This window comes from Ascaphus truei, chromosome 2 (assembly GCF_040206685.1).
Source record: "Ascaphus truei isolate aAscTru1 chromosome 2, aAscTru1.hap1, whole genome shotgun sequence".
NCBI classification, from domain to species: domain Eukaryota; kingdom Metazoa; phylum Chordata; class Amphibia; order Anura; family Ascaphidae; genus Ascaphus; species Ascaphus truei.
In genome coordinates, this window is record NC_134484.1 from 29,399,166 (window position 1) to 29,424,612 (window position 25,447).

At 43.4% G+C, this 25,447-nt stretch overlaps 1 protein-coding gene across 3 annotated transcripts in view; it reads left to right on the forward strand.

The window, feature by feature from the left end:
• ZFAT (zinc finger and AT-hook domain containing) overlaps positions 1-25,447 on the forward strand; it is a 295,248-nt gene that overhangs the window by 190,058 nt on the left and 79,743 nt on the right. For all 3 annotated transcript variants that reach the window (XM_075581826.1, XM_075581827.1, XM_075581828.1), the window contains one exon: positions 1,686-1,774. In XM_075581826.1, the coding sequence (XP_075437941.1) occupies positions 1,686-1,774 (89 nt within the window). The remainder of the gene's footprint in view (positions 1-1,685; positions 1,775-25,447) is intronic.

The window sequence follows — 25,447 nt, forward strand, 5'->3', positions numbered from 1 at the left end:
TTCAAAATGAACTCATTCCTATGAAAACATATTGATGATATCACACTTTTATACATTTCAAAATAAGTAATACGCCCCTTAAGGGGGCTGGCTTAGAGATAAAAAACAATATGATGACTTATACAAAAATCCTTATTCATGCATAAATATGCTTCGCTTGCTAAACTTTATCCTATATATTTCCCCGTAATTTGGGCCTCTTAACCTCCTTACTTAAGGAGTAACCGCTCAGCACTGTGTGTAGCTGCAAGATAAGAGAAGCGGAGCTCAGCAAGAATGAATTTGCTGGAAAAAACTCTTCCAAATGCAATTATTTCAATTCCATGACTAGTTAGGAAATATGCTAGGGTTAGTCTTTGCCAGGAGCGATGCTCTGCAGCACAACAAACATACACAAATAAACAGATACACATACATACAAGCAAACAATCAAAATGGCTGCTGCGCCAAAATGGTGGTGATGATAGTCTGTCTTCATATAGCCTGAGCCACACACCTTATCTCAATCTTCACAGTCCTCTCTTTTTATTCTTAAAAAAATAGTCTTTTAAGGATAATTCAGTTAAAACTCAGAAACGTTGTGCTGGCCTGGAGGGTCCAAGATTGCATGACTTTGATAGTTCTGGAAACTCACAGAGCTGCTGGCTATCATATCAGCCAGATTGGTTTTTCTGCCATCATCTTCATCTGTATTCCATTGAGGGGGACTGACTTTTCCTTCTGAGATTGCATCTTCTGCGGGGTCGTTTGTGATCAGTGGCATGGCCTTGGTAGAGGGTGTTACACACCCAGGATATGTGGCATTTTTGTGCCTTTACGAAAGATTGTAAAACACCGAAATAATTATATGGTTCGTCATCTATACACACACACACACCCCACACACCACACACCACACACACCACACACACACACACTCTGAAAAGAGATGACCTCCTTTTCTTTTTTTTCTTTGAGACTTCCACTACATTTTAGTAGCTGAATTGGTTGCTCTGGTTAATTGTTTTCATTTACTCTTGTGATTCTCTCCCTAATGTATTTAGAGAGTCACTGGCAGCATAGAATAGACCAGCGGTGCGCAAACTGTGGGGCGCGACCCCCAGGGGGGGCGCTACACTGCCGACGGGGGGCGCGGGGTTTACAGAGGCCCCGCGCGCTTCCCGAAGGCACTTAAATTAAGTGCCGGGGGAGCTGCAGGGCCTCTGTAAACCTAATTTACCGTGGCTCCGGCGGCTTCCTCCCTGTGTCGCCATGGCAACGCGGCATCAAAATGACGCTGCGAGGTCATGTGACGTCACGTTGCTATGGCAACGTGACGTCATTACGCCGGAGCGCGGGTAAGTTGGGGTTGGGAGAAGGGCGCGGGAGTGAGGGGACAGCCGGCAGGGGGGCGCAGGGAAAAAAGTTTGCGCCCCCCTGGAATAGACCATATCAACGATATCTGCACTGAAGCAGAGGAATAGAGAGAGACTGATCTGACATTCTAGACCATTTCAAAGAGTCTTCAAGGATGCCAGGAAACTCCCAAACTTTTTCAGGAGTGCTCTGCTCTTTCTGACAGACTAAGCCAGTCTAAGCATAAAAGGTCACATACCAGTCAGCAAGATCAAGTGGAGGCCTGTGTGTTTTCTGTTAGTAGATAACATAACCATCAGAACAAACTTTCAAAACTCTTTTTATTTTAGGAAAACAGTTCAAATGTACAGTATGTGAATTTACTGCAGTACAGAAACCACATCTTCTACGTCACATGGAGCAACATACCTCTTTTAAGGTGAGAAGCACAGCCAATATTTTACAAAGAGTGCATTTACTTATTAATCTCCATTTTGAATGTATACATCTGATTTATTTAAGTTTTTGGCTTCTCTAAATTACTCAGAAGGCCAGTTCTTTCTTTTGAAATTCCTTTTGAAATCAGCTTAGTTGTAAAGTAATTTTGTGTTTTTTGTTTCATTTTTAATGGGCCAACAAAAGTGGTTTGAGCAGATTCTACGAAGATTTAAAAAAAAAAATATTTTGTTGCTGGAAGACCTGTGGCACCCGAGTGCCAAAGCTCTTCCGGGGTCACGACCACATGATCTTGGGGTCGGGGTTGCGACTGGCTCTGTTATTATTGCATTCACTGATCCTAGGAAACGAGCATTAATGACATGCATACCCCGTACATCATAAGGGACCCAGCTCATATGATGTACAAGACATGTACAAGACTTAATCGCGTGTCTATTCTTCAAGGTTTCTCTTCAGTTCAGGATGTCTTTGTAATGCACAAACCATATTTGACATATTCTAAATATAACGCCGCATGCTGTTCTTTAATCTGTTAGGTGGCTAATTAAAATGGTTGCACTTAAGTCAACAGATATTTATTTAGACATGTTTTATCTTAAAAGATACTTTGAAAAAAGATCTGGTGTTTCCCGGTGTTCATTACAAAGACATAATACAGTTGTAGCCAATATTATTGCAACGTTTGGCCCGCTGCATTGTAACATACATAACGCGCCAGTGTGAGAAGTGGCCATTGATTTGAATCAGCCGCCCGGTGAGAAAGGGGAGGGGCTATTGTGCTGTTTCCCTCGCGGGAGCGCGTTACACATTGCAAACACGTTAGCTACGTACATCTGCATATTGCACAGTGCAATATCAGTAGTTACAGATATGCCAAAAGTAGGACGTCTATTGAATTAACAGTCAGGTATGTATTCCAGAAGCAAGTGGTAAGGTATGTGAATGATTAATAAACAATGAACTTCATTAGTAATCCTGGGGACTGTAAGTAAATAGTTAGTACATTACCACCATTGTTAATGACTTACGTTGGCATCTGTTGAGTGATGCATCTTCTGGCCAGTAGATCCAAGGAGGAGTTATCTTTGTATAGTTTTCCCAGTTCAGAATAGATTTGGATTCTTTATTTACATTGTGTAAGACCCCTGTTTAGCTTGGACCCCCACTTAAGATTTAAGTGTTTCAAATAACCTGTGAAAAATCAAGTGGAAGGCTATTCCTGTATTTGTCATGGCATTCAGTCTCCCTCGCTGTTGGAGGCCGATTAACCCCAGCTGAGCTATGCCTTTAAATATTAGGCATTTCCCAGTCATTATTGCTAGCTGTAAAATTAGAATGCTAGCCCACACTTCGCTTTCACCTCAGCTCATCTCTGAATCATTTATGCTTACTTCCCAGGTTTTGTTCAGGGGTTTACCTGATGGTTTTGACTTATGCTTACTGGGCTCAGCAAACGGCCTGCTGCCCTTCCCCAGGCTCCCAGTTGTCGCTTTGCGGCTGGTTCCTCCCCTCCTTTTCTTTGCTCCGGGCACGCTACCTGTGGCCAGCCTCACTCTCACCGATCTGGGCATGCAACACCCCCGGCCACCCTCCTCCCCCTGGGAAATCTACGCTCATGCAACTGGTTCTTTTTCCCCTCTTCCCATATATGTTTGTCTACGCCAGGTAGCTTTCCTCCCTACCCCACTTCTGTCGGCGGCTGGCAGGCAGCACTGTTGCGCCTGATCACTTCTGCATTGCTGTCCAGTCATAATCCTTACGAGCTTCTTAAATTCCTCTCTCGTAATCATAGTGTTACATCCTTTATTATGCCCAGATAAGGGCAGCGCTGCAGCCATGGTTCTTCACAGGTTTTCCTCCACATGGTTTGTTTCCTGTCCGGTGTTCTGCACTCCTCGTGTGTTTGAGGTTGTGATAAACTTTTTGGCCTCTTACTCTCAGCCCTACATCTTCTATGTTAGGGTAATAACAGTAGAGTTCTTAACTTCATGAACCGTTACCAATTTGTTACCTGCGTTATACACGACAAGTGAAATGCTATTCCTGTATTTGTCTTTGGTGGCGTGGCAATTCCTGGCTTTGGGTCTCCCTCGCTGCAGAAAACTGATGAACTAATACCAGCTGAGCTATGCCTTTAAATATCATACACTTCCCAGTCGCCATTGCTACCTGTATAAGCAGAATCCTCCATCCACCCCACCTCCTCCTTTTCATACTCCCTTCTCCTTGGTGTATCCTCAGCCCTACACCTCCTACCTTCAATAAAGCCAAAGTTCCTAACTCCACCATCGTTACCAATGTAGACACACAACAACTGCGCTTTAAAATCCTTATGGTGGTTTGGTGTTTGACATTTTTGCCTTGGCTCCAAACACTATTGTTATTGTCTTGATAATGTTTAGGAATAGTTGTTCTAAGTTATTCAGATTCAACTGTGTTTCGTCAGCATTTATGTGCAGAAGTATTACAGATAGATGACAGGTCATTTATAAAGACGAAATGAATAGTAGCAAACCTAGTACAGAATGCTGGGGAATTTCAACAGTTAAACTGAGGTGTCTAGTATTATAGCCTGAAATTGATGACGTCTGAGATCTCCCTAACATGAGCAGAACCAGCTTTGGAAAGCGTTGATAATCAGTCAATACTAAACCTCTCAAATTTGTGGTAGGATTTTGTGATCCACAGAGTGAAAAGCCTTTAGAGAATCAAGAATAATCGTACCTTGGCTAACACACTATGTCAAACTGTATATCATCATACATTTGTAAGAGAGTGGCGTCTGTGGAGACGTCTGGGTGAAAGCAGACCTGCAAGTATAGACAGGTTGGACAGAGCTAGACTGTGTTAAATGCCCTGTCCAACCCCCTTGATGACTTACATGACCATATATGGTCCTTTAACATTCTCCCTCATGATGTAAAGACACACATTCAGGTATCTACGTCATGAAGGAGGTTGGACAGTCCGCATACTGCTGGGGTTGGCACACAGAGACAGAGACAGCTGCGCAGCTCCTCCGCAAGGTTAGTGTTAGTTAATCTCCTCAACTGATGGCCCAGCAAGTGAAGGATTAACATTGCAGGGGTCCCATTCAGAAGCAGGAACCCCCACAGCGTTAATCCTCCCGAGCCGCAAACCTTACTATTTTTTGGTACTGCGGTCGGGCGACGGATTTCAGCATGTTGGTCTGCGGCACTGAAAACAGTAAGTCTTATTCAATCTGTATGTGGGTAAATTAAATTCATGTGTACTGTAGCTTGGGACAATTTTGTTGTCATGTTTTTTCAGGAGCTTTTCTGGCACAATACCAGTTTTTAGTGATATGTGCTAGGAAAGTGCCATTAATTACACCACTTTGCATGTACATATGTAGCAGACGTTATTACCTCAGTTAAATGAAAATAACGCACCAAATAATGTTATCTCCTTTACCATTAACGCAAGCATTGCATTATGGGGTGCAATAATGTTTTGCTACATCTGTACATTGCTAATTGGCTTCCTGCTCTCGAATTCCAATAATGCCCTGCAGTTAAAATGACTGTAGGTTCCAAACTTCTTGAACTGTCTTCTCTTACTCTGCAGAAATAATAATTCAGTTTAATATGTATTTGTTTTTTTTTCTTGTATTGTATTTCCAATAACCTTGATATTGTGAAAAATGCTACTGTTGGATTATGCTCAATACATATTTTTACAATTGGTTTCTTGTAACATTACATTTCACGTACTGATTTATCTTATAAGGAGATTGTGAGGTTTTGTACAAAAACTCTCAGAAGGTGAGGACATTCTTTGTTTATTCAGATACAAAAAGTCTCATATCTAAACTTTGGGGCCTATGCAGAGAGCAGCGCTATTTCAAAACTCGCCATTTTTTGGAGAAATTCACGCAGAAAACAGCAGAAAATGGCGAGTTACGAAAAACGCGCCAATTTTTTTTTTCTATTTCTAAAACTCGCCTCGCGGCTGGCGAGAACCTCCATCTCGCCAGTTTTAAAATTATCCTAATGCAGAGAGGCGCGAACGGCATCTAGCGGCTGGTCGCGCCAATAAAATGGCGCGATTGTCTCCTTTTTGCCTCGCCAGGAAAAGTTGGCAAGAAGCTGCCGCTCGCGGCCATAGGAAAGGAAAAAAAAAGGCGCGAATTTTTTTTAACACATTTCTGCAGCGCGCATCTCGCCAATTTAAACTCGCCACACGCATTCATGTTAAACATAGCAGAATTCGCACATTTCTGCATATGGAGAATAAAACTCTCCAAAAAAGCTACTTTTTATTAAACTCGCCAATTTTTAAATTCGCTGCTCTCTGCATAGGCCCCTTTGTTTCAGTGCAAATGGTAAAAAGAGATCTCCTTCCATAGAGTCTTAAAGGGTTTTATTTCTGATGAATTAACATAAAAACACAGTTGTAAAGCTCTTAATTGTCACCTTTTGTGAATTCAGAACATTGAGATGGTTACGTAGCTTATTTTATCACTTTTTCAACGAAACATGCTAATGTAGATGACCTGTTTATCTTTAACAGACCATATACAATATTAATATTTATGAATACTTTATTCTGTTTAACAAAGTGAATACAAACGCACAATTTTTTCACAGGAAGCAAACAAGTACTGCACCGACACACTTTATTCGAGCAAATACCCGGTATGTACCTGGCAGATACCTGGAATGCGCCACTCCTGACCTCTGACAAGCCCCGTTGCATTTGCCTTCCCAGCCTGGGTTCATGCCTGGCTGATGGGCGGCTGATCTGTTAAATGATAATGATTAGGATTTAATAGGCTGCAATGCTTCGCGTGTCTACCAGATGGCATAAATTCATGAATTGTAATGCAGTTTATATATATATACTGTGCAGTATTGCAGCCAGAGGGAATAAAATGCTTCAATCCCTGCTTGGAAAATAACTCAATGCACTCGGGCAGAAAACAGTCACAAACCTCAATACACCCGGGTATACCCGAATTCGTGGGACTAGCCAAGCTCGAATAAAGTGTGTCGCCAGTGTACAGTAGATGTTTTAATTTTAGTTTTATTGAAGCTATTTACATGGATAAGTTTACTTTAAAAAAAATTCTGCCTGCTATTTATGTCTGACCCTTTTAAAGGGTAATTATGGGACTGCATACATAGGACCAAAGTGAACCAAGCAGTGGCATGCTTAATACATTAAATATTGCTGATTTGACACATTAAAAAAGCGGAAAAAAAACCTAAAGTATAGTTTTTTTAAAATGTTTTACTTTTAAGGTGCCAATAGCAACCCAACGGGACCCCGTCTTACTTACCTTTAGGGTTACAGTACCTTCCTAATTACAAACTTCTGATCATCACAATGATGATGCAGTGACACCGTACTTCAGCATATTTAGTGTAATGAGAAGGTGGCACTCATTGTGATAATTACAAAGATGGATGTACTAAGGTAACTCCCAAAATCAAAACTGGGACTGAACCCCTGTTGATTAGGGGGGGTCACCCTATTAATACTATTCTCATGATCCTTACAAGGGAATAGAATAGTGCCACTTCTCATTTTGTGCAGAGTACTTTGTACACTCCATGATTACCACTTCTAATGATCATGGGAATGGAATTACTGGAATGCTGTAACCAGTGAAATCAAAATGTGGCAAACTGCCTCTTGATTTTGGGGGCTTGTGTGTCACCATAGATATAAAAAAATGTAAAATCATTTACATAGAAAATAAACAATGACATACAATTCAACATGACATTAAGGGGAGATACAACACATGACCCCCCACCCCCCTATGTCTTTTATTACATCTTCAGTTACACACTCGTGGATAATCTTGCACAGCTCTGCATATTCAATTTTCATTCTTGTATACACACACACACACACACACACACACACACACTTGAACTATATACATGGCAATGCTTAGCCTCTCATATCTGTCCATGGAGCTGGGTCTGTGCAGGCTGGGTGTGGATATTCAGATTAATGATGGGCGCCAGGAACTTTTATAATACAAGCAAGAGCTTTATTCACATCCATTGATAATGCTTGCCGTACAAAAGACAGACTTCACTTCAGACATTAGCTGGTTGCAAATAATATGGTTACTCTGTGTTTCTTCCCCAGGTAGTTCTCACTACTACACTGAGGAGTTACTTATGCTTGTTTCCATTAGTATTGGCTTAATTGGCAATCTCCTGCATAGCATAAATAATGCCAAACAGTCTGTCAGATTAAATAAATAGATAATAAAAGGACAATCTTCTCAAAAAGGGATTGAAAATAAATAAATATAGCTATACTCACACGGCCATGTGTGAGCCCCTTGCCGTCAAAGGTTTCTTTAGTGCATAAAGTATGCCACCTCTAGAAGACAATCTATCTTCAAAACTATGGTGTGAGGTATCAGCTGTATGTCAAAACGAAGCGTCCCAATAGGGCTTGTTCCTCACACCGTGGGGAGCCTGGAGTGCTCCGTCGCGGTTCCTTCCTGCTTTCGTCAGGAACCTGACGAAGGAAAGTATTTCCGAAACGCGTTGTTCCCTGTCGTTATGTGCTCCTTTTTGGACTCTGAAGGACACCGTAGCCCGCACGAGTTCTCTTCATTGTGGTTCTGCAGTCGGACGCCGAAGCAGGAAGGAACTGCGATGGAGCACTCCAGGCGGCTACAGGAGCTGGAGAGAAGTTTTTTATATGTAAGTTAAACATTTACCTTGTTAAATGTAATAAAGTGTTCACTTTTAATGTCATGCTTATGTTCATTGTCTCCACTGGGATGGTGTGAGGAACAAGCCCTATTGGGACGCTTCGTTTTGCCATACAGCTGATACCTCACACCATAGTTTTGAAGATAGATTGTCTTCTAGAGGTGGCATACTTTATGCACTAAAGAAACCTTTGACGGGAAGGGGCTCACACATGGCCGTGTGAGTATAGCTATATTTATTTATTTTCAATGCCTTTTTGAGACCATTGTCCTTTTATTATCTATTTATTTAATCACTTTTTTCCTCACCTCCATTGTGTGTTCTAATATATTTTCTCATACAGTATATATTTATCACATGTGCTCACCATCTTTTCCACTACAATAACTCATGAGGATCAAGGGATGGCCCTCTCCATCTTGAGCTGCAGACCACACTAAGGGCCAGTATAATTGACATTATCATTTGTATTATACATATATATTTTATTCAAGAGGTTGTAGTTCTGATCTCTTAGATAGGTCAGAGCTATTGTATTAACATATGTAATATTGACAGGGAGCGCCACTGTTATCTTTCTGATTTGAATTCTGGTTCACAGATTTAACAGTCTATGCTACTTGCATTGTACAATTTCGCTTCACCGGCGGGGAAACAGCAATCCCATTTACGTTGGCAGGAATTATGCGCCCACTATAATTCAACAAAAACTCTTAGCACCATCATTTTAGCAATATTGTAGTCTTTAGGGCACATAACGTCCCACAGGCTGGGAACGTCAATTTCTCTTTTGTAAAACTTGTAGCTTGCTTGTAGCGATCAACCATATACTTCAGTCCCTACCTCCAGGACTTTGCCAGCTAGAACTCAACGCTATTATCTTGCACAGATGAGCTCCAAATACATAGAGGCTTGCCAAATATTTTCTTTCATCAGAAACTCCCACAATTCTTGCTAGTCCTTTGGAAATTTGGCCAAAAATGTATTCTCTTTATCGACAGAACCGGCGAACACTGTTTTTTGGTAACTAACATTTGCAAATACATTGGGGATGACAAGTAGCGCTGGCAAGACCATGGTTGCTGAAGAACCGACTTGAAAGCTAAGCTGTGAGACAATCCCCCCTTGCTTTCCTGAAATCACACCCCACAATGCTTTGCATTGCATGGGGATACAGGCAAGATAGGGTTCAGCAGGGGAGTGCGATACTGTAGGAGACACTGTGTCAGTGGAGTTTTTTTCGCTGCAATACTTGAAGAATTATTCGGGACATTGGATTGGGAAGAGAAGGGATTCAAAATCAACAGTGAATATTTGAGTCACCTTATGATAATGTCATTTTTGCCACACGTCTGGAAGACCTGCAGCGGCAGATTGGGGAACTCGACAATGTAGGTGGGAGTGTGAGCATCCGTATGAATATCAACAGGACCAAAGTGATGTTCATCAAATCTGTCAAGTCTGCGAAGATTGCAATAAATCGAATAGAACTGGAGGCAGTCGAGGACTGTGTGTGTACCTTGTGCGGCTAATAACAATTGGTGTAGACCTTTTGCGTGAAATCAGTGGGAGAGTGAAGATGGGATGGAGCGCATTTGGAAGAGGCAGGACAGTGTTTTGCTGTTCCTCAGGAAGGGGGGGTTTCTACCGGTGTATTCTACCATGCTCACTTATAGATGTTAAACTTGGACCGTGGATGCCTTGATGGTTCTTAGGCTTCAGACAACGCAGGGAAGTGTGTGAGGGGTATTGCCCAAGGAGACAGGAATGGGTTCAAAGCCAAACATAGGTCTGTGGCATCATCACAGGGGTGAGGAAATTGAAATAGCAGTGGGCAGGACATCACAAGAGGAGGTGACCATTGTTGGCCAGATGATGATATATACATCTGTTTGTGAGTAGGTTTACTGGCTTTGCATCTTAACCCAGACTGTGCTGAAATCTGTGTAATGCAGCGAGCATACGCTTATAAGGGTTCCATGTAAAAATGGATTTGAGGCAAAAGGTAATACTGTGTGCTAATTTACATGTCACTTTCCAGAATCCCTTGCTGCAGTGGAAGCACTGTATGTTAGGTGATAATGGTGAAAAGCAGGGTTGCAGACCTGATGTGAATGTGCTCACAAGTTATATTTTTATTATATATATATATATATATATATATATATATATATATATATATATATATATAATCAAAAAATAAATAGATGATACCGTTCTGTGGCTAACGAAATGCTTTTATTTGTGCGAGCTTTCGAGATACACTGATCTCTTCTTCCGGCGATGTTACAATGAATGAAGCAAGGATAACTTAAAAACAGTGTCTCTTGGAATGTTATCTGTGCTTGTCCTTCCCCCGGTGTGGATGTGTTTTATGGCTAGAGGTGTCCAAGGGTAACTGAAAGCAAGTGAAGAAAGAGTGTGTATGTGTATCAGTGTGAATAAAAATGAATGGAGAGCCCACAGTATAAACAGTGCTCTACACAAGGTGTGTGTGGAGTGAGAGGGATATAAATGGTGTGGGTGGGTGTGGAAATGTGAGAGTTTGTAGCCCAACTAAAAGTGTGTGTGGATACTATGTGGTCCCTATTGGTGTATATGGATGGAAAAATAAGGAGTATTAGTATGTGTGAGAGACAGCTGTGTGTGCATACATATAGCACAGTATGTACAGACATGGCCTTTAGCGCTCATGGGAAGAGAGTTCGCTAGTGTCAGTAATGACTCATAAAATTTCGATCTCTGTTTAGGCCACTGCTAAGTGTCCCGAACAGTTGCATAAATTTGTATTCATGCAACCGTCTCTCTTTCGGGGTTTTAAGAGTACCTTTGAGTATGGCAACCCTCAGATCGTTCATCTTATGGCCAGAGTCAGAGAAATGTTCGCCAACAGGACTGTCTCTTGTTCCGCGTGTGATGCTGTGGCGATGCAGGTTCATTCTCTTGTTTAGCCCCTGTCCTGTCTCACCTATGTAGTAGCAGCCCCCTGGGCATTTCATGCACATGATGAGGTACACGACATTGCTGGAGGAACAGGTGAACCCTCCTCTGATTTTGTATTCCCGATTCTTGTGTGGTATTTGTATTGTGTCCGCTGTGTAGAGCATTGCGCAGGTTTTGCATCTTGGGTCCTGGCATGGTTTTGTCCCGCATTCAGTTGTACTGCTGAATACTTTACTCCTCACCATAATATTCTTGAGATTATGGGGTTGTCTGTATGATAATAAGGGTGCTTCAGGGAAGACCTGTTGCAGTCTTGTATCTTCCTGGAGGATGGGTTGTAGTTTCCTGGCGATCTTGCGTAGGGCTCCTAGGTGTGGGTTATATGTGACCACCAAAGGAACCCTGTCGCTTGTCTCCTTCTGTTTGTATTCAAGGAGATCACTTCTTGGTATTCTGGTGGCTTTGTGAATTTGCTGGTCTACAATTCTGTGGTTATATCCACGGTTTATAAAGTCTGATCTCAAGGCTTTAATCCGCTGGTCTCTGTCTGCTGTGTCGGAGCATATCCGGTTGTATCGTATGGCTTGACTGTAGATGGTTGCATGTTTGGTGTGTGTCGGGTGGAAGCTGTTGTCCCTCAAATAGCTGGCTCTGTCTGTAGGTTTGCGGTATACAGAAGTCTGTAGTTGGTTGTTCTTTATAGTAATGGTGGTGTCTAGAAAATGTACTTCATCCGGGGAATGGGTGAGTTTGAGGTTGATGGTCGGGTGGAAAGTATTGAAGTTGTCATAGAACTGTAGGAGGTCCTGTTCGCCAGAGGTCCAAATCAGGAGGATGTCATCGATGTAGCGAAGGTATGTAAGGGGTTTCAAGTGACAGGTGGACAGAAAGTCACTTTCCAGTTTTGCGCAGAACAGATTGGCATACTGTGGCGCCATCCGAGTACCCATAGCGGTCCCGGTTGTCTGGAGGTATGTGTCATTTCCAAATGTGAAGTAGTTATGGGTCAGAATAAATTCAATGCATTTAGTCACTGTCTCTGTGAGTGGCTCCTACGATCCCAGAAAGTATCTGCAGGCTGAAATCCCATCCTCGTCGGGGATGTTTGTATAAAGTGACTCTACATCCATAGTTGCTAGTAGTGTTCCTGTAGGGAGGGGGCCAATGGCATTAAGTTTGTTTAGCAGGTCGGTGGTATCCTGGATATAGCTGGGTGTGTTCCTGACAAGTGGTTTTAGAATGCCCTCCACCCAGCCAGAAATATTCTCGGTAAGTGTGCCAGGTCCAGAGATAATAGGGCGCCCAGGGTTACCCTCTTTGTGAATAGGGACCACATAGTATCCACACACACTTTTAGTTGTGCTACAAACTCTCACATTTCCACACCCACCCACACCATTTATATCCCTCTCACTCCACACACACCTTGTGTAGAGCACTGTTTATACTGTGGGCTCTCCATTCATTTTTATTCACACTGATACACATACACACTCTTTCTTCACCTCTAGCCATAAAACACATCCACACCGGGGGAAGGACAAGCACAGATAACATTCCAAGAGACACTATTTTTAAGTTATCCTTGCTTCATTCATTGTAACATCGCCGGAAGAAGAGATCAGTGTATCTCGAAAGCTCGCACAAATAAAAGCATTTCGTTAGCCACAGAACGGTATCATCTATTTATTTTTTGATTATTGAAGCTCGGCTAACACGGTACTGATACCTCTACATGTATATATTGTGACAAACAGCTTACTCCGGGGCTCCGCTGCTTGTCCGGGACGGTTAGAACACGGTCTTTTGGGGTAGGTTAAATGAGGAGGCGTCACGTACTGTTCCTTTAAACAGGCTGTGCCTGGTTTATTCAGTCCCAGGCACTGAGACTGCCACAGTGCATACAACAAAACACATCAAAACAAAAGCTGCTCACCTGAGCGATAACTTAACTTAGATTTCCCTAACTCAGGGTGGAAGTGGCTTTTCCACTTTCCAACAACAAAACAAGGTACTTTTGCAGAGTTAGCCAAATGAATAGAACAATTGAACCTGTGTGGGGAAGGGGCTTCTCCCCACTGAGTTCAGCAGCCTTCCAGGCTCTGGAGAAGAGACAAGAGCAAACAGGAAATCAGTCTTACATACCTGATTTCTAATTAGCATGACAGGTGACAGAAATCCCTCAGTTCCAGCGCTTGCCCAAAACTGTGGGATGGAGTGCATGTATTATAAGGCTGCACTCCCAGGCCAGACAGGATAGAAACTGTTCAGTATCCTGGGAGCCCTATATATGGAATTTATTACCATCCCCTGGTTTCTGTCACATATCCTCCCCCCCAGCTCAGACCCTGAGGGATGAGCGACCATGGATATTAGGGAGTGCATCCTTGACAACCCGTCAGCATTGCCATGTTTGTGCCCTGACCTGTGTTCCACAGAAAATTTAAAGGGTTGTAGGCTTAGGAACCACCTGGTCACTCTAGCATTCTTTTCCCTGTTTTGACACATCCAGGTAAGGGGTGCATGATCTGTGACCAACCGGAATTTTCTCCCCAACAGGTAGTATTTGAGCGTCTCTACAGCCCACTTTATTGCGAGACACTCTTTCTCTACTATGGAGTAATTTTTCTCCTGGGGATTTAGTTTCCTACTTAAATAAAGGATGGGGTGTTCCTCACCTTGAGACTCCTGGGAGAGTACCGCCCCCAGCCCTACCTCAGATGCGTCGGTTTGGACTACGAACTCTTTGGAGAAGTCAGGTGTGACCAACACTGGTTGGGCACAGAGAGCTTCTTTCAGGCTTCTAAAGGCCTGTTCGGTTTCGGGGGACCACTTTACCATAAGTGGTCCTCTTGCTTTTGTGAGGTCGGTTAGTGGGGTTGCCTTAGTCGCAAAATTGGGAATAAACCTTCTATAGTACCCAATTAACCCCAAAAAGGTCCTTACTTGTTTTTTTGTAACTGGCCTTGGCCAACCTTGTATCGCCTCCACTTTGAGTGTTTGGGGTTTGAGTAAACCTCTGCCAATAGAATACCCCAGATACTTGGCCTCCTCCAGACCAATGGTGCATTTAGCGGGGTTAGCAGTTAGTCCAGCAGACCGAACTGCGTCGAGCACAGCTTGGACCTTTGGAAGGTGGTATTGCCAATCTTCACTATGGATTACCACATCATCCAGGTAGGCAGCAGCATACCGAGCATGTGGTTTTAAAATTTTATCCATCATTCTTTGGAATGTGGCGGGAGCTCCATGTAAGCCAAAAGGCAGCACCCTATACTGAAAGAGGCCGTCTGGGGTTGAGAAGGCTGTCTTTTCTTTTGCCCTTTCTGTGAGGGGAACCTGCCAGTACCCTTTTGTTAGGTCTAGGGTTGTGAGATATCGGGCTTTGCCCAGTCTCTCTACAAGTTCATCTACCCTGGGCATAGGGTAAGTATCAAATTTTGACACCGCGTTTAGTTTCCGGTAGTCATTACAAAACCTTGTTGTACCATCTGGCTTTGGGACTAAGACTATAGGGCTGTTCCACCCACTTTGGGATTCCTCAATTACGCCTAGTTTTAGCATTTTTTTAACCTCTAAACTTATAGCCTCTCTTTTGGCCTCTGGGATTCGGTACGGTTTAAGGTTAACTCGGACCCCCGGTTCAGAGACTAGGTCATGTTCAATTACGCTAGTTCTACCTGGCTGTGTAGAGAAGATTTCTTTGTTTCTGCTCACTAAATTCTGAACCTCTTGTTTCTGATGAACGGACAGGGTTTCAGCTATGCTAACCTCTGGGTCAGTTTCTTGACTCTCTGACGGACCTGGGGTTACTAGGGTTGACAAGACTTCTCTATCTTTCCAGGGCTTGAGTAGGTTTATATGGTAAATTTGCTCAGGTTTCCTCCTACCTGGCTGTCTTACCTTATAATTTACTTCTCCCACTCTTTCCAAGACCTCATATGGCCCATGCCATTTAGCAAGGAATTTACTTTCCACGGTGGGAACCAGAACTAGTACCCTATCACCTGGAAAAAAAATTCTGACCCTAGCACCCTTATTATACGTATTCCTCTGTGCTTCTTGAGCTTTCTCCATGTGTTCCCTCACTATGGGTAGGACTGCAGCAATGCGGTCCTGCATCTGGGCAACATGCTCTATTACACTTCTGTAAGGGGTAACCTCGTGTTCCCAAGTCTCTTTGGCTATATCCAGTAAGCCCCTTGGGTGTCGGCCATACAATAGTTCAAACGGGGAGAAGCCTGTGGATGATTGGGGAACTTCCCTAATGGCAAATAACAGGTACGGTAACAAACAATCCCAGTTTTTCCCATCTTTATCGACCGCCCGCCGTAACATGCTCTTTAAGGTTTTATTGAACCTTTCCACTAAACCATCTGTTTGTGGATGATAGACTGAGGTTCTGAGGTGCTTGATTTTTAGGAGTTTACATAACTCTTTTGTTACTTGGGACATAAACGGTGTTCCCTGGTCAGATAGAATCTCTTTAGGAATTCCAACCCGGGAGAACAGAACTACTAACTCTTTTGCTATGTTTTTGGCAGAGGTGCTACGTAGGGGAACTGCCTCCGGATATCGGGTAGCATAATCTAATATTACCAATATATGCTGATGTCCCCTAGCAGACTTTATTAGGGGTCCTACTAGATCCATAGCAATCCGGTCAAATGGTACCTCTATTATGGGAAGGGGTACCAATGGGCTGCGGTACGCCTTGAACGGGGCGGTGATCTGACATGCTGGGCATGAGGAACAATAATTCGTAATTTCTGCCAGAACCCCAGGCCAATAGAAGCTTCGGAGAACCTTTTCTTTTGTCTTTTCCACCCCTAGGTGTCCCCCCAATGGATGACTATGTGCGAGGTGTAACACTACATTACGGAATGTCCGTGGTACCAACAATTGTTTAGTTGTAACTGATTTTCTTTTATCAACCCGATATACTAGGTCGTTCTCTACCTCGAAGTAGGGGTAAGCAAGCGACCTACAGTATCTGGTTGGCCAAGAGTACTATTCAGGTCCCGTATATTTCCCCTTGCTACCTCTAATGTGGGGTCCTCCCACTGGGCCTTCTTAAAACTCCCAGTACTGACCTCTAGGTCAGCGAGGGTCTTATCCGGTTCTGGGGTGGTAAGTGTCTGATCAACATCCTGATTTGGGGTATTCCCTACCAAAGTAGTGATGGGGAAGGGAATTTTACAGCACTCCTCCTTTTCCCCCTTCTTATTTGGGCCCTCGTCAACCTCCATTTCTGAAAACGGGAAAGGATTTATTTCTTCTAATACTTCGTTATGGTCCGCTATTGAACTCTGGGCGCTATTCTGAGCGGGGGACCACATTTTTAGAAAATGGGGAAAGTCGGTCCCTATTAACACATCATGTGCCAGTTTGGGTACAATACCCACCTTGAAATCTAAAGAACCAAACTCTGTTTCAAAAAAAACATCAACAGTGGAATATTCATGATTATCCCCATGTATACAACAAATTGCCATTCTTTGTGAACTGTTTCCCTGTTTCTTCTTAATGGGCAAGAGGTATTCGGACACTAGTGTGACCATGCTCCCAGAGTCCAGAAGTGCCCGAACCCTCCTACCATTAACCTTTACAGATGCCCACAGATGGTTATTCAAGGGGTCCTCTGGGCTAGGGCGCATACATTGGGACAACAGCGAATAAGGTTCCACGCTGTTGCATTGCATGGGCTCATCATTTAGTGGGCAGATTTTTGCTGTGTGGCCCCTCTCATGACAATTTACACATTTAGGTACATAGTCTGTGTCCCACTTAGAGCCTTTTCCCGGCTCCCCATGTTGGCTATTGCCCTTAGTGTGTGAACCACTGTTGCTGGTGCTGCGTGAAGGTGGTCGCCGCTCTTCAGCTCCCCTTAACCCCGGTACCCTTTTACCGTCTCTGGAAGAGTCCTGGAACCTCGGGTAGTGGGGTTGCTCCACGACTGTGGGTTGCGGGTGCTCTCCTGCTGCATTGTACCTTTCTACGAGGGCCACAAGCTCATCCGCATTGTGGGGGTCACTCCGACTGACCCAATGGCGTAAGGCAGAGGGAAGTTTCCTCAAGAACTGGTCCATGACCAACCGTTCCACGATGTGGCTTGCTGAGTTGATCTCGGGTTGTAGCCACTTCCGGGCGAGGTGGATGAGGTCATACATCTGGCTTCGGGTGGCTTTATCCATCGTGAAGGACCATGCGTGAAACCTTTGGGCGCGAACAGCCGTGGTTACGCCGAGGCGGGCGAGGATCTCGAACTTCAATTTTGCATAGACGTTAGCTTCGGCTGGCTCTAGATCAAAGTAAGCCTTCTGGGGTTCGCCGCTTAGGAAGGGTGCGATTAGACCAGCCCACTCAGCTTCTGGCCATCCCTCTCTCTGTGCCGTGCGTTCAAACGTGAGAAGATAGGCTTCCACATCATCCGAGGGTCCCATCTTCTGAAGGTAGTGGCTTGCCCTGGTCATTTTCGGAACTGGGGCTGCCGCTGCCAGTGGAAGGTTACTGATAGTCCCCCTCAGGATCTCGAGTTCCTGCTGTAAGCCCTGAGCGAACCGCTGTTGCTCCTCTCTCAGCAAGCGGTTTGTCTCTTGCTGGTTTGCATTCGCCTGTTGCAGGGCTTCATTCGCGTCTTTCTGGACAGCGACATTGCGTACCAGCGCACTCACCACGTCTTCCATCTTGTTTGGAGAGAGAGAAAAAAAACTTTCTTTTTTTTTTTTTTCTTTAAAGTTCTTTAACCCCCAGACCTTTTAGTGTTCTGCCCGCATTCGCCACCATATGTGACAAACAGCTTACTCCGGGGCTCCGCTGCTTGTCCGGGACGGTTAGAACACGGTCTTTTGGGGTAGGTTAAATGAGGAGGCGTCACGTACTGTTCCTTTAAACAGGCTGTGCCTGGTTTATTCAGTCCCAGGCACTGAGACTGCCACAGTGCATACAACAAAACACATCAAAACAAAAGCTGCTCACCTGAGCGATAACTTAACTTAGATTTCCCTAACTCAGGGTGGAAGTGGCTTTTCCACTTTCCAACAACAAAACAAGGTACTTTTGCAGAGTTAGCCAAATGAATAGAACAATTGAACCTGTGTGGGGAAGGGGCTTCTCCCCACTGAGTTCAGCAGCCTTCCAGGCTCTGGAGAAGAGACAAGAGCAAACAGGAAATCAGTCTTACATACCTGATTTCTAATTAGCATGACAGGTGACAGAAATCCCTCAGTTCCAGCGCTTGCCCAAAACTGTGGGATGGAGTGCATGTATTATAAGGCTGCACTCCCAGGCCAGACAGGATAGAAACTGTTCAGTATCCTGGGAGCCCTATATATGGAATTTATTACCATCCCCTGGTTTCTGTCACAATATATATATACACACATATATATATATAATCTAATATATATTCCTGTTCATTTGTACTTCCACCAAAATTCTTAAGTGAATAATAATAAGAAATTATAGTGAGTATTGTTTAGGAAAAGAGAACCTTGTGTTCCACTTCTGCTGTGAAGTCTCTTGATCAAAGTTTTCTACAGCTTGTGCTCCATCCACAAGACTCTTTACACTTTATAGCTCTTAACATAGCATGTAAATATAATTGTAAATTACTGTATATATATATGGCCTTCGGCAGCTATTGCTAATTCTGGGCCTTTCCTCTGTCAGTCCTGTTAGAACAGGCAGGGGAAAGGTTAATTCCTTCAGTTAGCCTGTTTGTATTTCAGCTCTGAGTATTGTAGCAATATTCAAGGGCAGGCTTAAGCAACCTTTGAGCATGTTAATCCAAAGGGTGGATATGGGTTGGAACACCCCCTGATGTGTGTGAGCCAATCGGTAACCAGCTTTGAGTTGTAATGATTCAAAGCTAGAGACACTCCCTGAGGATATTCAGATTGAGACATGTTTCCTAAAATAAGTTATCAGTTAGTGAAGAGAAACTAGAGAGTGAGAGAGGAGATATTGAGTAGAGCTGACAGGGAATCGTTCTCTCCCTCTTACCCCACCTGGGTAAGGAGGGAGGGGAGTTATGCTGCCATGAGCAGAATGACAGAGAAGGAAGAGCAGGCCTATGCTGTGATGCTGTACTATGCTGTGTATGCTGCTCTGCCAATAAAGAACCACAGAAAGAAGCTGCTGTGTGTGTATCACTGTTTCTGGTGTGAGACGGAGAGAGTGTCAGTGGGGGTCTCTCCTCTGGAGATCCCAGAGGATGCCTACTGGCTGGAAGCACTGCACCACCCAGAGAGAACAAGAACAAGGTAACCTGTCCCACCACCACCTCCTGTCCCTGTCCTGGTTCTCCCCACAACACCGCGGAGCACTCAGCCCTCCTGTCTGCCAGCAGGTCACAGCACCAAGACCTCTCAGAGTAACCAGAAGGAGTGTACCCAACCCAATCTCATGTAGGGGGGGGGGGGTGAAAGATGGATATATATATATATATATATATATATATATATGTAGCCCCCTGTAAACAGCACAGGCTATATATATCTTTCTCCTACTGTGGTAAGTCCTGTTAAGGGCAGGCGCCAGTAGTAATCATGGGTTTTCCCCCTTCACGCCCTGCCTTGAGTGATAGATGCAGGCCCCTGACTCTGCTGCAGGCATGAGACAGAGGGGAGGTTCTGCTGACATCATGAGAGGTGGGGCTGACTCTATTTAGCAGCCAGTTCCTGTGAGTGACAATTAGTTCGAGCTGGAGTTCGAGTCTGTCCTGGGAGTTGGAGGAGAGGAGTAGGTCGAGCTCTGTCCTGGGAGCAGGAGAGAGAGAGAACTCTGGCCTATTAGTTGGAGAGTGAGCAGAGCTCCGGTGGACCAATGCCCCTCACTCTGATGAGGGGGTGATGGGGAAGATCTATCCCCACCCAGAGAATACCCTCTGAGGTGGGCATTGGGGGTATTGAGGCCCCTCACAGACCATCCTGTCGGAGTGCAACCGCAAAGGAGAGGAGAGGAGAAGGCCTGTACACCTTTGGAGTGACTTGTGTGCTGCTGCTGTGTGCTGCCAAGGCTGCTGTGTGCGAGCTAGAGACAATAAAGAGACATTGCTGATTTTACCAGAGACTGTGTGTGATTCTGGAGCATCCACCCTGGGACCAGGGTTATTCTATACGGGTCCTACCCCATATCCCTGGGAAGGTATAGAGGATGGAGGCGCTGCACCACCACTAAAGAATGAGGCAACTACCCCAGAAGCCTGGTCCTGTGTCCCCAACATCATCGCGGGAAGCTCAGGTCCTCCTGTTACCGGCAGGTACGTACCACTCAAGCACGTGTAGCCAGCCCTCACACACCCTAGATATAGCATATGTGTCTGGGGGGTGGGGGGGGGGGGAATATGGGTTACATATATATATATTTTTTTTTTTTCTTCAGAAAACGAATTTAACACGCATCCCTGACTCATCTGTGACTTGTAGGTTATTTGCCCATTGATGCTTTGTAAACTTCAACAACAAAAACGCATATACAGGCATACCCCGCATTAACGTACGCAATGGGACCGGAGCATGTATGTAAAGTGAAAATGTACTTAAAGTGAAGCACTCCCTTTTTCCCACTTTTGATGCACGTACTGTACTGCAATTGTCATATACGTGCATAACTGATGTAAATAACGCATGTGTAACAGGCTCTATAGTCTCCCCGCTTGCGCACAGCTTCGGTACAAGTAGGGAGCCAGTATTGCTGTTCAGGACCTGCTGACAGGCGCATGCGTGAGCTGCTGTTTGCCGATTGAGCGAAATGTACTTACTCGCGAGTGTACTTAAAGTGAGTGTCCTTAAAGCGGGGTATGCCTGTAGATGAATATAAATTATTGTTTCTTTTGTTCTTCGAATACCATAAGATCCTTGTTGTCTGAAAATAAAGATCCCGACATAGGTTTCTTGCAGTCCCAGAATATTTATTCTTGAGGCTTTATTTTCAATCCCAAACTTCAGTTAGTACAGGAATAAGATATCACCGGTTATAGACAGAGAGCAGTGTATTTTGGGTAGCTGTTTCTTTCTGCTCTGAGGTAATTTTTCCTAAAGCATGCCTTTTTCTAACTGTAAATTAACCTTTTTATTTTAGGCTTGTTATAATGGAGAGACAAAACACAAAGCATATACTGAATTCATTATTGAAGGTAGTATATATACTGTCAGTGTTACGGATCTTCACAATCTAACTCCGGTTTACTCCCACAAACACCAAGAAAATATGTTTCATTTTGCACTGTGCAAAACCTTGTCTCAGCATTTTTACAGAACATGCAAAATGAACCCCTTAAATGGCTTATTCAGTGAAGCTGACCTTTGAACCCTTAAAATCTATCTACAATAGAAGATTGCTATATAAAAATCACTTCAATAGGAATTAATTAATATTCCTTGTTATTAACAAAACTGTTACTAAGTGTTGCTTTTAATTAAGACTTTAATTGTAGAAACAACCTTTGTGTAGGTCTGTATCGAAATTAGATTAGGTAGTATAATCCTTAAGTAAGTTAAATGAATATTTAAGATAACTAGATTTGTCTTGTAGAACTATCCTTCTTCCCTCATGCACTTGTCTAATCACCAAATTCGTATTTCCCTTGAGATATTTCAATACTTCACTTTCACATCTTGTAAGGCTCCCTTTAAAATCAATGTCCTTGTCACGTAAACCTTTAAAACCTTTCTACTAAATGATAAAAGTAGCTATAAAGTTACCCTTTCATTGCAGAGGAAAAGATGTAGATTTAGACTGTAGATTTGTATATTGAAGGTTTTCTGTACTACTTTCAGCTTCTGAGTTCACAATAAAGCTTAATAAAGCTTGATGATTTTTAATGTAATCCGTACAATCACTTTACTTTTATTATTAGCCTCATAAGATCTAAAAAGAACATGTTTATCGTATTTATTTACTGTACAGTGGGGAATTTTCCTCAAGCAAAAACATTAGCCTTACAATTAACATCACAATTAATAGTTGATTAAATTGACTATATGCAGCTTTTCTAATATAGTAATAATGATCTCTATCCAACTTTTTCCTCATACTAATATCTGCATGATATTTGTCCATGTATTGTTTTAAATCTGATTCTCTTGGTATATTAATTGCATTCATACTTGTAATTCTTGCTGATTCTGTTCAATTATTAGTCCCATTAATTGTAACAAGCAATCTGTAAATACTTGTTCCCATGTGTCCACATATTTTCACAACATATTTAGTTAACGTTGTTATATTCTACCATCAATTTGCCTTTCTCTGCAGTAGTTTTCTTAATGTAGATAAACACCATGAACGTAACCCCCTTCATTTCTAGAGGTTGGCTCCAGATTTGGCGAACTGTAAGACAACATTTCAGCAACCTTTGAGTACCAAGCACTTTCCTCAAAATCTGATACAGTATAAATGACCTATTGTCCAACAGTGCGCGTGTTGTTATTATTATTATCGTTTATTTGTAAAGCGACAACATATTCTGCAGCGCGATACAGAAATTTGATAATTACATAAACAGTTACATACAAATATAAATAAGAACAAACCTGCATAAACAGATGCAAAAAGGTAATGTGGGGTACTGTCACTAAATTAAAAAAAAATGGTTTAATAAGAAAAAAATACACTGAGCTTCTTCTCTTGAATGACATCTACTTGACATGCTGCTCCAGTAATATTGAACCAGTGTGTGGTTTGGGAACCCCAGACATAGTTATTTTTCATTGGGACTTATTTAAAGGTTGGAGAACCGTCACGGAACAGAGCAATTCTTGGCTTCAAAGGAATCTAAAATGTTGTCATTCTGTCCAGTTGAATGAGTTGACCTGGGCTAACTACTTTCCACGTGAATCAGAATGCTTACAGTAGAGGCAACTCTTATTCTAACAAAAACCAGTGGCAATTCCCCCAAAGACCCAGGAAACACCCAGGTACATTCTGAATACATGCCTTAAACTTTCCTTAAACTAGCCCCAGCATTTCTGCATTGATTAATGGATTAACAGCGGGGGTCCCTGGCAGTCCCATTCAAACTGAATGGGACTGCCAGGGATCCCTGCTGTGTTAATCCTATGCGTCGTTAGTCAATGCAGAAATGCCTTAAACGTGCCTCAAACTAGCCCAGAACATACCCAGCACATACCCAGAAGGTAACCCGGCTAGTTTACAGCAAATGTTAGAATAAACGTTGCCTCTACTGTAGTTCAAACAAATAAAACTTTCCGTTTATACAATCAAATGTATACCAAATCTTCATTGACAGAAACCGATTCACAAAAGAGTACTGTATTTTTAAGCAGCATTTCATGTTGAAAACTCAAAATAAAGAATTATATTGCTACAAAAAAAAAAACCATTATTGAGCATGACTACATACTTCAAATCATGCAAATCTTCTTTTAGACTATACCTCTTTATTAGATCCCTCATACTGACTACAAGCTTACCTCTATGGAGGGTTACGTATCGGTCTAGTAGGAGTTTTTCTTTTTTTCTTCCCAGTTGAAAGATTGACTAAAGTAGAGAATCATCTTCACAAACCTACTTTTCTTCACTATTCAGCACGCACAAGTCTAATCCACGCAGACTCTTCTCTGTCTTTGACTCTCTACTCAGACCACCCTCAGCTGCCTCCTCTTCCTCCATTTCACCTCAGGACTTTGCTGACTATTTTAAGGAAAAGGTGGAATCCATACTTAAGAACATCCCCTCTGTTACCTCCTTCCATCCCACGCCGCTTCCTAACTCTCCTCCTCCCTTCCTTGACTCTTCTTCCACTGTCTCGGAGGAGGATGTGTCACTGCTGATCTCCTCTTCTCCCTCTACCACCTGCCCTCTTGATCCCATTCCCTCCCATCTCCTAAAATCTCTTGGTCCTTCTACAATCCCTACGCTCACACAGATTTTTTAACTCTTCCCTCTACACTGGTACCTATCCCTCCTCCTTCAAACATGCAACAGTTATACCATTCCTCAAAAATGGCAAGCTTTATCCTACCTGCCTTTCTAACTATCGACCTGTCTCCCTCCTGCCTTTTGCCTCCAAACTCCTTGGACGTCTTGTATTCTCTCGATTTGCTAAATTTTCTCAAAACCTATTCTCTCCTAGACCCTCTACAACCTGGCTTCCACACTGATCACTCCACTGAAACAGACCTCACTAAAATAACTAATGACCTCCATACTGCCAAAGACAGAGAATAGTGTAAGCTGTCTGTGACTTAAGGAATCACATACTGTGAGCTGTATCTGCTCTGGAGTATATGGTATAAGCGGAGTATATAGGGATATACCCGGTCAGCCGCTTGTCCGTGAGGGGGTGTTGAGAGCAGACCCGATCTAAGCGGGATGTAGCTGCAATAACGGTAAAGTTATGGAATGCAAGTACTCACTATTGTAACCGTAGATCCCTTCCTCTGTCGGCGTAGCGGAGCACTTAGGCTGGTAACCGGTGTCCCCTGGCGTGGCCATGATCCGGAAGTGAACGAAGAAACAGATGATCGATGCCGCCGCCACTCCTAGAAACACAGACTCACCAGGAAGTGGTTGTAGATTAAAAAAAAACTTTATTGGCTACATAAAACGGATATCTTGACAAACACTAGAGACCTCCTCCTCCCCCCACGCGTTTAGAGCAAGACTGCTCTTTCTCAAGGACTATCCCGACTCTTGCGTTCTGCTCTAGGATGTCTTCTCTCTACTCCTTTTTACGCCTTAAACCTTTCTCACTGACTGCCCCACGCCTCTGGAATGCTTTTCCCCTCAATACCCGACTAGCACCCTCTCTATACCCCTTTAAGACCCTTTAAGACCCACCTTAAGACACACTTGCTTAAAGAAGCATATGAGTAGCACCGGGGCTAATGCTATACACGATTCATAAAGCTTGGCCCCCTGCAGACGCACTTACCAGAATGCCCTCCTACTGTCTTTGTACGTTCTTCCCACCAATTAGATTGTAAGCTCTTCGGAGCAGGGCCTCCTCTTCTACAATGTTACTTTTATGTCTGAAG